This window comes from Eulemur rufifrons, chromosome 19 (assembly GCF_041146395.1).
Source record: "Eulemur rufifrons isolate Redbay chromosome 19, OSU_ERuf_1, whole genome shotgun sequence".
Taxonomy (NCBI): Eukaryota; Metazoa; Chordata; class Mammalia; order Primates; family Lemuridae; genus Eulemur; species Eulemur rufifrons.
Genome location: NC_091001.1, coordinates 47,187,110 through 47,204,896, shown reverse-complemented (window position 1 = coordinate 47,204,896; position 17,787 = coordinate 47,187,110). Strand labels below are relative to the sequence as shown.

At 39.9% G+C, this 17,787-nt stretch overlaps 1 protein-coding gene across 1 annotated transcript in view; it reads left to right on the top strand.

Moving 5' to 3' along the window:
- Positions 1-4,833: 4,833 nt before the first annotated feature.
- The window catches only part of SMYD1 (SET and MYND domain containing 1), a 38,811-nt gene continuing 25,857 nt past the window's right edge, over positions 4,834-17,787 (top strand). The window contains exon 1 of the mRNA XM_069494779.1: positions 4,834-4,970. Within this exon, the coding sequence (XP_069350880.1) occupies positions 4,834-4,970 (137 nt within the window). The remainder of the gene's footprint in view (positions 4,971-17,787) is intronic.

Sequence of the window (17,787 nt, the reverse complement as noted above, 5' to 3'; positions counted from 1 at the left end):
AGAAGAACAACCTCATTCCTGCCAGGCTGAACCCCTGGTCTCTGAGGGAAGACTGGTTGTTGTAAGGTAGTGAGTTGCCTGGAAATGTAGATATCAGCATTCATTGGAAACTAACCTGGATTGAAAAACTCCTTTTTATTTATTTTTACTTCTTCCTAACCACTAAATAACAATGGAGAAAAACTTTTTAATATATTTTTTCTTGGGAACATGTGATGTTTACTTTTTGAGGCACTTAACTTTAAATATCATAAGGTGTTTTGCTCTCTGGGATTTATCCACAGTCACTGAGATATTATCTCAGCTGTGTGTTCTGACCTAAAAATTGGGATATATGGTCTAACAACAGAGTTTTGATGTCCTTTTCAGAGTAAAGGAGTTTTGGAAGATGCAATTTGGTTGAAGATGCATTATAATTTTTTATATATCTTGATAGTTAAGAGAGGATAATGTGGCAGAATGAATCAAATAAAAGAGCTATCATTTACTGAGCACTTTATGAAGTGCCAAGTGCTATGTTATGTCCTTTATACATATTATCTCATCTAACCCTCACAACAATCCAGTGAGGTAGAAATTATCACTCTTTAGGTTCCATCTCAAGGTTGTAGTGGCAGGCTCAGAATTTAAACCCACGACAACAAACAATGAAAAAAGAAAAATACAGACCAATATCCCTTATAAACATAGATGCAAAAATCCTCAACAAAATATCAGCCAACCAAATTCAACAGCACATCAAAGAGATAATTCACCATGATTAAGTGGGTTTCGTCCCAGGGATGCAAGGATGATTCAATATATGCAAATCAATAAACGTGATTAACCACATAAACAGAAGTAAAAACAAAGACCATATGATCATCTCAATAGATACAGAAAAAGTATTTTATAAAATCCAGCATCCTTCATGATAAAAACCCTCAACAAACTAGGCATATAGGGAACATACCTCAAAATAATAATAAGCCATGTATGATAAACCCATAGCCAACATCATCCTGAAGGGGAAAAGTTGAAAGCATTCCCCCTAAGAACTGGAACAAGATGAGGATGCCCACTGTCACCACTTCTATTCAACATAGTACTGGAATCTTAGCCAGAGCAATTAGGCAAGAGAAAGAAATAAAGGGCATTTAAATCAGGAAAGAGGATGTCAAACTATCCTTGTTTGCCAATGATTTGATTTTATACCTAGAATACCCTGAAGATTCTACCAAAAGACTCCTAGAATTGATAAATAAATTCAATAAAGTCCCAGGTAACAAAGTTAATAGCATTTCTGTATACTAATAACAGTCAAGCTGAGAGTCAAATCAAGAACTCAATACCATCTACCATAGCTGCAAAGAAGGCTGAGGTTAGAGGATTGCTTGAGACCAGGAGTTTGAGACCAGCCTGAGAAAGATGGAGACCCCATCTCTATAAAAAATAGAAAAATTGTCCAGGCAGTGTGACACACACCTGTAGTCCCAGCTACTCAGGAGGCTGAGGGAGGAGGATTGCTTGAGCCCAGGAGTTCAAGGTTGCAGCGAACTGTGATGAGGCCACTGCATTCCAGCCTGGGCAACACAGTGAGACCCTGTCTCAAAAAAAAAAAAAAAAGCTGCAAAAAAAAAAAAATACCTAGGAATATAGTTAAACAAAGAGGTGAAAGATCTCTACAAGGGGAACTGCAAAACACTGATGAAAGAAATCAAAGATGACATAAACAAATGGAGAAACATCCCATGATCATGGATTGGAAGAATCACCATTGTTAAGATGTCCATACTGCCCAAAGTGATTTACATATTCAACACAATTCCTATTAAAATGCCAACATCATTTTTCACAGATCTAGGAAATAATCCTAAACTTCATATGGAATCAAAAAAGAGCCTGAATAGCCAAAGAAATCCTAAGCAAAAAGAACAAATCTGGAGGCATCACATTACTTAACTTCCAATTATACTACAAGGCTGTAGTAACCCAAAAAACATGGTACTGGTATAAATGTAGACACATAGACCAATGGAACAAAGTAGAGAACTCAGAAATAAAACCATATAGCCATGACCAACTGATTTTCGATAAAGCAGACAAAAACATACTCTGGAGAAAGGATGCCTAATTCAATAAATCGTGCTGGGGAAACCAGATAGCCACATGCAGAAGAATGAAACTATATCCCTATCTCTTATCATATACAAAAATTAACTCAAGAAAGATTAAAGACTTAAATGTAGGCCGGGCGCAGTGGCTCACGCCTGTAATCCTAGCACTCTGGGAGGCCGAGGTGGGTGGATCGTTTGAGCTCAGGAGTTCGAGACCAGCCTGAGCAAGAGCGAGACCCCACCTCTACTAAAAATAGAAAGAAATTATATGGACAGCTAAAAATATATATAGAAAAAATTAGCCGGGCATGGTGGCGCATGCCTGTAGTCCCAGCTACTCGGGAGGCTGAGACAGGAGGATCGCTTGAGCTCAGGAGTTTGAGGTTGCTGTGAGCTAGGCTGATGCCATGGCACTCACTCTAGCCTGGGCAACAGAGTGAGACTCTGTCTCAAAAAAAAAAAAAAAAAAAAAAGACTTAAATGTAAAACCTGAAACCATAAAAATTCTAGAAGAAAACATGGGAAAAACTCTTCTAGACATTGACCTACTCAAAGAACTTATGTGTGAGACCCCAAAAGCAAATACAGTAACAACAAAAATAAATAAATGGGACTTAATTAAACTAAAAACTTTCTGCATATCAAAGGAAGTAATCAACAGAGTAAAAAGACAAGCTATAGAATGGGAGAAAATATTCACAAACTGTACATCCAACAAAGGGCTAATATCCAAAGTCTACAAAGAATTCAAACAAATCAGCAAGAAAAAAACAAGTAACCTCATCAAAAAGTAGGCAAAAGACATGAACAGACTTTTCTCAAAAAAGGATAGCTAAATGGCCAACAACCATATGAAAAAATGTTCAACATCACTAATTATCAGGGAAATTCAAATTAAAACCGCAATGAGATACTGCCTTACCTCTGTCAGAATTGCCATATTAAAAAGTAAAAAACCCAATAGATATTGGCATGAATGTGGTGAAAAGGGAACACTTATACACTGTTGGTGGGAATGTAAACTAGAACAACTGCTATGGAAAGCAGTATGGAGATTCCTCAAAAACTAAAAATAGACCTACCATTCGATTCAATGATCCCACTACTGGCTATCTACTCAAAGGAAAATAAGTCATTATATACAAAAGATATTGGCACCCAAAAGTTTATCACAGTACAATTCACGATTGCAAACCAACCTAAGTGCCCATCAACTGATGAATGGATAAAGAAAATGTAGTATAAACACACACACACACACACACACACACACCATGAAGTACTACTCAGCCATAAAAAGGAATGAAATAATGTCTTTTGCAGCAACTTGGATGTAACTGCAGACCATTATCCTAAATGAAGTATCTCAGGAATGGAAAAACAGATACCACATGTTCTCACTTATAAGTGGGAGCTAAATGAAGGATATATATAGTCATAAAGAGGTGTGATGGACATTGGAAACTAAGAAGGGAGTGGGGATAAAAATCTACCTATTGTGTACAATGTACACCAGTCTTGTGACAGGTACACTGAATGGCCTAACTTCAGCATGATGCAATTCATCTGTGTAACAAAAAAAAAACCACTTGTACCCCCTAAATTTTGGGGGGGGGGGAAAAAGTATTCAAACCCAGATGCATCCTACTCAGCAACCAGTGCTTGTGAACTACTACACTGGTCCTGCATAAATAGATGCATCCCAGAAACTAAAAATATTACATGGAAGATAAGCCAGAGCTCTAGATCTGCAGGTGTCTTTCTTTTCATCCTCAGTGAGAGCTGCCTGGTAGCCAAGAAGAGTTGCATTAGTTCAATGGGGATTTTAGAATTGTCCCTCCAATATTTCTTACTCCTGGGTAAGAAGGACAGAGCACATTGGTATTTTCCTGGCAGCAGACATGTTTAAAGGAAATTTGATAGAAAGATAGAGGCGGGGGGTGGGGGGGGAGTTATTTTTAAAGCCTGCCTTCTTTGTATCCAGCCTGCATCCACCAGCGTCATCAGTGATGCTAAGAGCAGGGAGCTCCATGCCTTGGAGCAGCGGTGCTGTGAGAGCCCCAGGTGATACTGGAGAGAAAGGATGCCCCTTGGAGACTAAATAGTGCTGTTACGTATATGCCAAAGGCTCAGTTTAGCTTTTGCTGCTTCCTGCAAGCAGTCCACTGAGAGACTGAGAGGGGTGGGGCAAGGGGCCCATCTCACTTGAGAAAGTGCAAGCTGACAGCTGAAGGGCCCCAGAGCAGCAAATTTCACCTCGCCTCTTCTCTTGGACCATTCCAGCTGTCTGTTTTTGATTGACAGAGGCATCTGGCTGCTAAAAATACCCTACTGACCAAGTGCTCCCTATTCCAACTAAAGCTGAACATGACTGCAGCCAGATCTTAGCATATACAGATAGTTTCTTCCTACAAAGGAACTTTTCAAACCTTTTCAGGCCCAACTCTATAACCACACTAGCCCAGAAAATGGTCTTTTTCTGCTCAGTCGGCTTTGCTGGGTGATGAGTGAGGCCCTTCCCAGATCATTGTCTTCTTGCCCGCCCCATCCCCACCTCCAGGAAAAGTGGCAGAGGGGGAGGTGAGGGCCCAGTGGCTGAGAGGGGGTGGAGAAGGGGAGGTGGCTTGTCCATTTATAGTCTCGCTCTTTGGGATGCTGAAGGTGCTGAAATAGCAGCAGTGACAAGAGACTTGGCTCAGTGTTAAATATCCACCGTGCTGGTCTGACAGACTCTGAGATGACAATAGGGAGAATGGAGAACGTGGAGGTGTTCACTTCTGAGGGCAAAGGCAGGGGTCTGAAGGCCACAAAGGAGTTCTGGGCTGCAGATGTCATCTTTGCCGAGCGGGCTTATTCTGCAGTGGTTTTTGACAGGTATGAAATGTGGGGAGTTGCCTTCTCTCCTGTTGGTTTGGCTGGTGCCAAACTCTAACATACTTTGCTTTCAAAATCATCAGGGGAAGGGATAAAATTCATGTGATCTTTTTTTAACAAAATGGCACGTCTGAGGGCTGTTTTCTGGCATACCTTTTTCTGCAAGGGGTCATTGCCAGTGTGATTTGCTGTGGTTCCTGGAAGGATGATAAAGGTGAGCAAAGGCTTTGGGCACCTTCTCCTAACACTGGTGAACTTGACTGAAAGCATATGCTGCTTCCAAATGCTGTGAAATCAAGGGAAAAAAAAGAAGAAGAAGAGAGAGTGCTGGGGGTAGAAAGGTGGGTGTGGTTCTGTGGGAAACATTTCCTTACAGAAAACTCCGTTTTCAGCTTCTTTTGGTATAACAAATAAAGGATAAATTAATTGCTGAGACTTTAAGAAATTAATTATAAATACACAAGTACCACAGGAATCCATTTACCTTTGAAAAATTAGAATATCACCCAATCCCGGTCCCTTCTGCTTTTCTTCAGAGGTAACTTATGTTATTATTTCAATGTATTTCCTTCTAAAATGTTCTTGTACTATTATATACACATACTTGCACTTATCAAAAAGGATAGCTGCAATTTGTCTGTGTTATCTTATTTTTACAGAAGTGGTTTCATACTTTAGATATCATTTTGCTCTTTTCTCTAAACATGTTTTTGATGTCTACCTTTATAGGAACTATAAGTCTATAGATACTTCTTTTAAATCCCCAGAGATCTGTTTCTTTTAACTACATGTAGAACTATCCATGTAGATACATATGCCATATGGAGCACCAATTTTAATTGCTGTAAATATGCCACCCTATAAATATATGACATTTTATTTATGCATTTCCCTATTGAGAGAAATTTGGTGGTTTACAATTTTTCATAAAAACAAACAATTAAAATCCTTAGTCGTGTCTAATTGTACACATGTGTGATTGTTCTCCAGCGTATATGACTAGATCACACCAATGAGAAATTGCTGCACCAGAGGGTGTGCTGTTTTCAGTTGGGTTTTTTTTTTTTTTTTTTTTGAGACAGAGTCTCACTCTGTTGGCCGGGCTAGAGTGCCGTGGCGTCAGCCTAGCTCACAGCAACCTCAAACTCCTGGGCTCAAGCGATCCTACTGCCTCAGCCTCCCGAGTAGCTGGGACTACAGGCATGTGCCACCATGCCTGGCTAACTGTTTCTATGTATTTTTAGTTGTCCGGTTAATTTCTTTCTATTTTTTAGTAGAGGCGGGGGTCTCGCTCTTGCTCAGGTTGGTCTTGAACTCCTTACCTTGAGCCATCCTCCCGCCTCGGCCTCCCAGAGTGTTAGGATTACAGGTGTGAGCCACTGCACCTGGCCTGTTTTCAGTTTTAATAGGCTCTCCAAAGGGGCTCTATTAAGTTTACTTTTTTTTTTTAAGCTAACTGATTGGGACTTTATCCATTAAGTTCACATTCCCATTTTCCCCATAACCCTGTCTACACTGGATTACCAAACATTTAAAGTAATGCTAAAGCTTTATTTTAAACAAACCTACACAGTGATTAAATTAAAATGACAGTGTTTTCTGAGATCAAAGTTGCGGTGACCTGCCTGACATTTATGTGGTGGGAATCAAGATGGCCTCTGATAATCTAGGCTTTGTGACTGGCCCGCTGCACTAACCATCCTGGGAATGGGTACTGCTTTTCAGAGATAACTTGATTAGCTTTTACATTCTCTTTTCTTCCTGCCTATCAAGACCTTCAGGGATAAGGGTGTGAACTGGGGCATGTGGCTCACAACCACCCAAGGAATACTGATAGCTCTTCAGGGACAGCTTGTCTTATCTCATTAATTTGTGTGTGTGTCAGGGGAGGGGTGAGTACAGCTAGGAAGTCAGCTGGATTCAGAGTTAAAACACAACGATACAGAAACACAGGAACTGAGAACACTGATCTTGGGGCTGCCATCGAGTTGCCGCCTGGCCTTGTGAAGAACACCTCCGTTTGGTGGCTCCTAGTCCCCGAAGCCAATCTAGGCAATCAGTTTCGCTCCCTCCCTCTCCCTCTCTCTCTTTCTTTCTTTCCTTCGCCTCACCCATGTTCTCGCTTCTGTCTAAAACATAGGAGAATATCTTTTTTTTGAGACAGGGTCTTGTTTGTTTGCCGGGGGTAGAGTGCAGTGGCATGATCATAGCTCACTGCAGCCTCGAACTCCTGAGCTCAAGCAATCCTCCTGCCTCCATCTCCCTAGTAGCTGGGACTATAGGCATGCACCACCACGCCCAGCTAATTTTTCTATTTTTTTTTTTTTCTTTTTGTAGAGATGGGGTCTCACTCTTGCCCAGGCTGATCTCAAACTCCTGGGCTCAAGTGATCCTCCTGCCTCAGCCTCCCAAAGTGCTAGCATTAAAGTTTCTCTTTCAAGAATGTTTAGAGCTGAGTAGGCTTTCCTTTCATTATAAAAGTTCTTATTTTAGAAAATTTAGAAAGAAAAACAAAGATATCACACAAAGATAACCACTCTTAACATGTTGGGTATTTCCTTCCAGCTTGTTTTAAGACATAGGTTTCATTTGTTTGTAATACACAGTTGGGATCTTATTATGAAAGCTATTATGTTTTTCATTTAATAATTTAGATATCCCCTGTGCTATTATATATTTTTCAGAGACATAGTATTTAAAGGCTGCACATTCTTCTGTCACTTGCTGATGACTGGACATTTAGGTTGTTTCCATGTTTTTGTTGTTATAAATAATTTGTCATTCACTTGAAGTAATGATAAAAACAACCTTAGTGCATATTGCAGATAAAATGCTACATTAAATATTACATTAGGATAGTTACAAGGTAATAAAAATAGGGATGTTTGGGATAAATGATCTTTAAAATGATTGAAAAAAATCTAAAAGAGATGGTTTTTTCAAAAGTGCATTATCTAAACTTGTCACTGCACAGATGAGAGGCTGTTCTTTCTTTGGTTATACCCAAGACAGCCCAGAGAGGCATCAAAGGAAAATTGTATCCACTTTTGGCTTCTGGCGAGGCTCAACCCTAAAGATAAGAAGGAGGTAGGCCTGAGTTACCCACAAAAGTCACTCTACAAAAGGTGGCAAGCTCTAATCCACGTTATTACAAGACAGGCTTTCTGCTCTTCCCTTCCAACACAAACATGAGGAAATATTTTATATTTAGTTGAGCACTGCATTAAATAAAAATTAATTCCTTAAACAATATATGTAATACATATTATTCTAACTACTATTATATATATTCTAACGTATACATTATATATTCTAACATATATAATATAAAGCATAGCGATAAATGAACACCCAACTCAGCTAGAATATTCCAACATATTGTATCTTTTTTATCTTTTTCTATTCTGTCCCATGCCTGCCCCGAAGGTAACTATTTTAAGTTTTGTGTTGCATATTCTAATGCCTTTTAAATAATACTTTTATCACATAGTTATATATTTCTAAACAATGTATAATTTAGTTTTTATGTTTTGTTTTTGATCCTTTAAACAAAGGTACAATATTATACGTGGTTTTATGCCACTTGCTTCTTTCACTCAGTTGTTTGTTTTATTATTCATCCATATGGTTTTGTGTAACTATTTATAATAATATGACTGAACTGTGTGTGTTTGTATATACCACAATTAATTTTTCCATTCTCCTGTAAATGATTGCTATGAACATTTTTGTAGGTTCACTATCTCCCTATCTTCAAGAGCAGATATATGAGGTGTGTATCCTAGGAGTGAAATTACTGGGTCATTAATGTATGTGTATTTAGCTTTAAAATATAATGCTGCACTGTGAAATGCTGATTTGCAAGTTTGAATTGTATCTTTGTTAGAATAGACCTAGCTTAGCATTAACAGAAACCAGGCCCTTAAATTATAGTCCTTAGTCTGGTTAGGATCTCTTTTTGTTTTTGCTCTTTGGAAAAGCAGGTGGTCTGCTTAAATGTAAGAGAGAGAGCAAGGATAAAGCTTGGAAAATTCTTTCAGGCTTAGCAAATATGTAGCACTGGGGTCACCATGATCCCTGGCAGGCATGACTAATCAACCAGGCACATCTTGCTCCTGAACTCCAACTGGCCTCAGAATCTTTTCCAGCAGGGCGCTCCAAGGGACTACTATTGATCAGTGGGAACTAGCATTTGAAATGAAATCTATCTGCCATCCCTCATAGGTGCTTTGATTGGGTACTGGAAAGGAGTGAAGGTGAAGTAGTAGGATGAGGTCTGCTTACCAAGGAGTTGCTTTTCTTTGACACAATATTTTACAGATGAGACACCAGGGTGGTGCATGAGCTGGTAAATGTTGCTGTCTGCCCCTTTAGCTCTCCTCTCTGAGGGTTCCTTGTTCTTGGAAGGACAGCGAGTGGGAGCTCCACCACACCTTGGCCCACATGATCCTGCTCGCCTCTATGTAAAATGGAGGCAATGTGGGAATTCCTGATGCTGTTTTTTTTTGGGGGGAGGGGGGTTGGGAATTTTTGATGCTGTTTTTGTTGTTGGCATTGTCCAGATTTTTTTAAAGCTCATTTTAGAAAATTTATAAATTATAGAAAAACCAAAGGAAGAAAATAATTCTTTGCAATCTTACCATTTGGAAAAAACTACTAACATTCTGGTGTATATCCTGTGTTGTCTAATGCAAATATAATGCATATAAAATATTTTCTTGGTCCTGATGAGTTGTAGGTGGGTTGGGGGTCATGGGAGAAACATTACATTAAATGTATGCCTTCATTGTAAGACCTATTTCTAAATTCCAGCTATTAAAATATGGGAGAAGAAGTTTATTTTGGAATGGAAGGAAAATGGCACACATATAGTGGGCCACATTTATCAACTTCAGAACACATATTTTGTCAATTCCAGAATACATCATTTCATTTTAACTTTTTTTTTTTTTTTTTTTTTGAGACAGAATCTTGCTCTGTTGCCCGGGCTAGAGTGAGTGCCGTGGCATCAGCCTCGCTCACAGCAACCTCAAACTCCTGGGCTTAAGCGATCCTACTGCCTCAGCCTCCCGAGTAGCTGGGACTACAGGCATGCGCCACCATGCCCGGCTAATTTTTTCTATATATATTTTTAGTTGACCAGATCATTTCTTTCTATTTTTGGTAGAGACGGGGTCTCACTCTTGCTCAGGCTGGTCTTGAACTCCTGACCTCAAGCAATCCACCTGCCTCGGCCTCCCGGAGTGCTAGGATTACAGGCATGAGCCACTGCGCCCGGCTTTCATTTTAACATTTAAATCATGATGTATCCTAAAATCTGTGGCTCATTATGGTTTAATTGGCAGAATGATTTTTGCTTTCTTAGTAGTGAATAAAAATAGTGCATTCAGTAATCATTTAATGATTTTAATAATTTAAGATTATTAAGTGGTACATTAAATAATTTTTCATTCAATGTAATTAAATTATATATATTTTTCTTTTTAAATTTTATTTTGTTTTTAAAATTATTATTTTAAGAAATAAAAATATAAGATAATGAATTTATATCTCTAAACAGTTTTCAGATCACATACCAAAGAAATCATTATAAATTGAATACATATAGTTATAGACATGTAAGTTACCGTACAGAAAATTATCAGCTTCTGAAGTTCTGGCCTTGCAACCCTAAACACATAAAGTGACAATGATGAATATCAATTGGTATGACAGTAAGAAAAATATTTGTCTTTGGTATCAGTTTTAAGAAAAGTTTTGATTATGTATGAAAAATTTCAGAGGATGAGAGAGAAGATACACATTGACATTCCTTCATTTCCCTAAAGTAGCATTCTAAATATTAATTTTATTTCTCTTAGTAAGACTGAAAGATGGAAGAGGAAGTTGGCTTAGAGAAATAAGACAACACAAAGTCCACAGATTAAATAATTTTCCTACAATTATTCTATTTTAGTAAAAAAAAAATCAATCAATATATATTTGTCTTAAATGGTATATAATTTCTCCTAAACTTTCTGTATCTCCTGAGCCATAGAAGAGATGCAATGGAGTAGACTAGTTGCCTAGCAAGCTAAAATTAGTGAGATATGTGCCCTTTCGTTGACTTGATTTTATTTACTTATTTTAAAATTTTAAAATTTTTTATTTCAAAATAGTACGGAGGTACAAACATTGAGGTTACATACATTGCCTTTGCACCACCCGAGTCAGAGCTACAAGTGTGCCCATCCCCAGATAGGCCACACCCATTAGGTGTGCATTTACCTATCCCCTCTTCCCCCCTTCGTCCTGCCTGACACCCGATGAATGTTGCTTGCATATGTGCACGTAAATGTTGATCAATTAGTACTAATTTGAAGTTGTATATATTTTTTCTCTCAAAAAGTGGGATTATTTTGTAACCTGTTTTCTTTACTTCACAATTTGTTGTAACTTTCAAAACCGTTAATATCTTTCTATACCATTTTTAATGGCTGCCTAGTATTCCTTTTGTTGACTGTTGTGTATTGATTTAATTAGATGCCACATTTTGGATATCAGGGATGTTTTCTAGTTTTTCCTAGTAAATATTTCCAAGTATCTCTGATTATTTATTAAAGATAAACTCCTAGAAGTAGAAATTTTGGGCTCAAAAGACATTTTTAAGGCTTTTGATATAGATTTCCAAATCACCTCACCAAAAGAGATCATACTTTTCTCCATTAGTAGCATGGGGCTTGTCTCTCGATCCCAATACTGGCCAACAGAGAAAGCTATCTTTTACTTTTTCATATTTCCAACTTAATCTGTAAAAACTTATTTTAATATTGTTTTAATTTGATTTTTTTAATGTTAGAGAAGCTAACATTTTTGTTAGTCATTAATATTTATTCTTTTATGAATTGTCTGTTCTCTTTTGATGCCCTCAATATTTAAGTATTAATATATGCATAGATTATTTAAATTGTTATTTATTTTTTTACTTTTTTCTTCTTTTCACCGATCTTTATTTTATTGTTTTAAGAGATGGGATCTTGCTCTGTTGCCCAGGCTGCAGTGCAGTGGCATGATCATAGTTCACTACAGCCTCAAATTCCTGGGTTTAAACAATCCTCCTGCCTCCGCCTCCTGAGTAGCTGGGAATACAACTGTGTGCCACCATGCCTGGCTATTTTTTTTTAATTATTTTTAATTTTTCTGTAGAGACAGGGGTCTTGCTATGTTTCCCAGGCTAGCCTTAAACTTCTGACTTCAAATGATCCTCCTACCTTGGCCTCCCAAAGTGCTGGGATTACAGGCGTGAGCCACCACACCTGGCCCTCATTTGTTTTATTACTTCTTTATATCCAGGTCTTCTAAATTGTTGGAATTCTTTTGTACCATTTTTGTTTTGATTTCACCTGTTTTGTAGTCCCCAATTAGTTATGTCTTTTAAATATTTTGCATATCTTTCTTTTATCTTATTTTTAAAGTATCCATTTTTCTTACGTGTACTTTTAAAAATAATATCTAAGCTTTAAGTTTCTTTCTTGTTTCTTTAGCTTATTTTTATTCTATTCCTTATTGTCATTGTATGCTTTTATTTTTCATTTTTAGCTTATTTAGTTTATTTCATGTCAAGTAGAATGAGAAGATAAATGGTTTTAGCCTCAAGAGTGACTCATGTCTTCAGCAAGGAGATTATTAGATTCTTGTCTTTTCTGTGGGTGGCTCTAGAGGGACTCTTCTAGACCCCTGAAATAGAACCTTCATTTTTTTCAAACTCTAAAATCAGTCAGTTAGATAACCCAGTTGATCTACAGAATAAAATCCATGGAGGACAATTTATAGCAACATGAACAAAATTGCATCATTACCATCACCATCATCCTCATAACCTTCAAACAATATCCATACATAATAGATATATGGTCAAACTGGAATGAGTTCAGAATCAAGCAGGTGAAGGAATCTGAAGCATGTTATATAGTTAGGTTGGAGAATCTCTTCTCCTAATAGCCATCCACAAATAATGAGCTATCATTTGGAAAAAAGGAGGGTACTGAGTATTTTTTTTTAACTGAAAAGTTAGAACCTTCAGGCACCTTGGATAGAAGTTTCAGAGTCATCTTTCAGGTCAAAGTGGGTAGGAGAAAAAGCCCTAGGAGTCAGAGCTCAAGCCATTTAAAATGATGTAGGCTCTGGAACTCCTTACCTTCGGAGGTGCCACCTCATGATCTATGAAGTGTAGTTCTGCTTATCACTTCTGAATGGATTTTTACAATTCTGCTTTTGAAATTGTTATTGATTTTCATTTTGCTTTTTCTGTTTTAGTTTTAAAAAAATTTTTTAGCATTATTAAAAGGCTTTTTCAGGCTCCAGACTTTTTTTCTGGGCCATGTGGAAGCTTTTAGGCCCTGGGCACTGAGCCTCTATTGCTCAATGGGAAGAAAGGGCCTGTCAGTGCTGCCTGACGATGGACAGGGCTATCTGCGAGGCCTTCGCCATCTCCTGGTAAAGACCTGGCAAGGTTCTGCTTACACGGGGAGTCAAGCAACATAAGGGGAATGTGACCCTGGAGATCTCTTCCAGCCTGAGAGTCTGTGGGTTACATGGTTTCTTCAGTACACGCAAAGGGCTCTAGTGCAGCAAGAGAGGAGTGCTATGCTAATAGAGGAATGGAGCTTACTCTCATTATTATTTTATTTTATCATCAAATATAAGAAATTGCACAGGAATGGTGCTTGTGGGCAGTGCTAGGAACTAAAATACTATTCAATTATTTCTTTTTAGCAGTGCCAGAATTTGAGTGTATCTAAGTTTGTCTTGAATTTAGAGATTATGTAGCCTTGGGGTTCCTCATCTGGATCCACGAATCCTTAGCTAGGGAAATACCTATAATTGGAGGATCAAAGTTTATGTAGCTGTGCATACGTGCTTTTTATTTCTGGACAGAAAGTCCATAGCTTTCATTACTTTCAAAAGGTCCCCAACACAGAAGGCTGAGACCCATTGAATTTATTCAATCCTATCTTACAAATGGGGAAACTGAGGGTTAGAGAGGTCCTGGGCCTTCCCCAGGTCACAGGGAGTGAGTCATAAAGCAGAACTGAGTGCCCCCACATCTTGTCCAGCCGTCACTTCTCACTGCCCCCCAAGTGGGCTTTGCAGCATTGCCCACTTCGTTTTCTTTTGTTCTTGCCAGTCCAGTTAATCATATTTAATCTTAATAAAGGAAAGGGTATCCACCCCTCAATTTCAGAAGAATCAAAAGCTGGTTCTGGGGCCTGAGAATGGTTAGATCCAGAAACTCGTAGGTAAGAACCAGGAATACACATGTTATTATAAAAAGGGAAATAAGTGCTTGCAATAATAAACCAGTGTATTGGTTGCCTATTGCTGCTGTAACAGATTACCATAACCTTAAAACAACACAACTTTATTATCTTATAGTTCTGGAGGCTAGAAGTCTAAAATGAGCTCCCAGTTCTGTTTCTTTGCCATCTTCAGCCTCTTGAGGCTGCCCACATTCCTTGGCTCCTGGCCCCCTTCCTATATCTTTAAAACCGGCAGTGTAGCATCTTCTCCCCCTTGGACCTCCTGCCTCCTTCTTATAAGGACCATGTTATGACATTAGGCCCACCTAGATAATTTAGGATACTGTCCCCATCTCAAGGTTTTTAATTTTAATGACATCTGCAAAGGCCCCTTTGCCATGTGAGGTAACATATTCACAGGTTCTGAGGATTGGGACATTGACGTTTGGGGAGGGCTGTTATTCAGCCTGCCACAGCTAATAATATGAATTTTCTAGATTAATCCAATTCATCACAAAATATGTTAAAAAGGAGAAAGCACAGTGGATTTTTAAAAAAGTTCTTTAGACAAAAGCTTGACCAGTTCTTAAATGATTCTGGTTAAGGAGCTGAAGTGCCTAGGAGACTGTGTATATGTATATGTATATTTACGTGTGTAGGCGAAGAGATAGAGAAGAAGATGAGAAAAAGCTGAGTACTTTTAAAGAAATTACTGTCAGCCAGGCTTTTTTTGAAAATCGAACCAGTTATGAGCTTCTCTAGGTCCAGTGGAGACAGCTGGGCTTTTAGCCAGTGTAATTCCGTGTGAGCCTGTGGGAACACCAGGATTAGCCCTGGCAGATACGCAGACACACATGTTGGCCTTTCATGTGATAACAGCTGGTGGGTGGGTGTTGGGGGATAAATGATGCTAAAAATGGAAATAATTTAATAAAAGGATTAGAGAAATTTCTGAACAATTAGTTCAGAAAATGAATGAATAAGGGTTTGTTAAAGTATTCAGGTCACAGCCTTAAATGTTTGCACTTGATGCTAAGGACAACCATGGTAGATTTAGACTTTCTTTTCTTTCTCCCTTCCTTCCTTTCTTCCTTCCTTCCTTCCTTCCTTCCTTCCTTCCTTCCTTCCTTCCTTCCTTCTTTCCTTCATCTTGCTCTGTCACCCAGGCTAGAGTGCAGTGGTGTCATCATAGCTCACTGCAACCCCAAACTCCTGGGCTCAAGCGATCCTCCTGCCTCAGCCTCCTGAGTAGCTGGGACCAGCACCACCATGCCAGCTCATTTTTCTATTTTTTGTAAAGATGATGTCTTGCTCTTGCTCAGGCTGGTCTCGAACTCCTGGCCTTAAGCAATCCTCCTTCCCTGGCCTCCTGAAGTGTTAGGATTACAAGTGGGAGCCACAGCACCCAGCCAGACTTATGCCTTTAATCTGGCACTTTTAGCTGCAGAGGCAAGACATGTTGGCACGTCACAACCTGTTGTGAGCTGTATTGCTAAATATTGCTACATAATCCTTAACTTCTGCAGTTTGGGAATAATTGCCTTTTATACATAGAGTAGATCAAATGGCAGGTTGCCTCCAAGATGATGCCATCTTCCCTCATTTGCATCTGAGGATGAGCTTTGAATGTGAGTTGAGGGGTGTGGTCACAGCTGGAACACGGACGTGCATGCAGGTCTGTGTGGGGTGAGTGGGGAGTGTGGAACCTGTCCTGTGAATGTGTCAGAGAAACCCTTGAGAGTTGGTGTTTTAATAAAAAGCGATGTTAAATATAAATTGGCAATCCCTTGGTCCGATCCAAGGAAGCAATCCGCCTGACTTCGCATGCCGAGGTTTATAATGTTCAGGGCCAACATGAATCCCACAATCTTGTCAAGCAGCTGCTCCTGTCTCCTCTGTGTGCCTTCACATCCCCACACGGAGACCTCTGACTCCTGTGGGTGCTGCTTCCCTGAAGACCTTGACCTTCTCTGAGTTCAACCTCAGCCCATCTTCAGAGGGTGAGAACGGTGCCTTCTCACCTCCTGAGTGACTGCCTCTCTGGATTCCTCCTCTCCCCCACCTCAACGGAAGCCAGGTCTCCCTCCCTTGACCCTTACAGCAGGTCACCATGCTTGTGGACTGTTTGTGCTTGAAGGCGAGGTCGGATCTTCTTTACCTTTAAGGCTCTCTACTACCCAGCTCTGTGCACTATACTTGTGAAAGGAAGGAAAAGGGGAAGGAAGGGAGGGAGGAGAGAGGGAAAGAAGGCAGAAAAAGAAGGAATGAGAAAAGGGATCTAAAATATTGTGAAGTTTTCTGGGTACTTGAGAGATGGAATGTTCTTTAGAACACCTCCCCCCAGTTTTTGAGGGGAGACCTGGCAGGCTGAGGGTTTGTAGGCATCCCAGAGAGACAGAACCATCGGTTCAGTCCTTTCTGGCTGTGATTTTAGAGGGCTCATCCCCCATGCGACCGCCTTGTCTTTGCGTTTATCTGTCCAGTAACTGGCTATTTCCATACAAGGAGCTGAGCAGCAGCTGCCCTTCCAGCCCTCTTGCCTTTGACAGATGACAGAGCCCAGCGGGGCCGCACAGCGAAGCACGAGTGAGGACCAGCTGCCGGGCAGGGCGCCCTCAGGGCTGCAGGCGAGCAGGTGGGCTTCGCGGCTGCATCTGCCCTCTGCTGGAGCAGCGGCCAGCATCAGGGACCCTTACGAGAATACTATCCCTTGGGGATAATGATCACCACTACTCTAAAGGTTGTTGTGAAGATTTAAAAAAGAGAATCATGAACAACATGTCTTTGAAAATGGCAAAGTGCTGTATAAATGGAAGTAAATATCTTCTTGCGTGAATAGGAATATGAGACTCGTTGAAGGTTGCCCAGCCAAGCCTGGCTGGGACAATTGGTCTTTCTCCTGGAATCTAAAAAATAGTTTTAGGACTTCATGTCTTTTGGACACGGTCCTGCACGGGGAGAAGTAAGGGAGGCAGGGGTGGGTATTTCTGTCAGAGACGTGCCCTTGTCCCCACGCAGAGTTCTCCGCCTCCCTCTGTGCAGCTGCCTGAGACTCAGTGGGCTGGGGGGAAGCAGGAGCTCAGAGATCACCTGGCCCAGCCTCCCGTGTGACAGGCAGGAGGGTGGCCCAGGCTGACGTCCACTAAGCTGTCATCCTGCGCCAGGCTCTATGCCGGCTACTTTTACATGTTATCTCATTTAACTCTTAAAATCACTCTGAGAGTGGTGGGATTTCAGAACTTCTTTGTAATTTTCTTCTTGCTTGAATTTTTTAAACAGTAAATATGTTTCATTCAATAGTAATGGTCACTAGTTTCAAAGTTATCAAGGTCTAGGTGTTGCTATTCCTATTTTCACATAAGGAAACAAAGGCTCGGAAAGGTTAGGGGACCTTGTCAAGGTCCCACAGCCGGTGGATATTGGAGTCAGGAGTTGAACCCAGCTCTGACCAACTCCAGCTTTGACCTTCCACAATACCCATCCCTCCACCAATGAGGGGAGATGGGAACCAGAGGGACAGGCTTTTTTTTTTTTTTTTT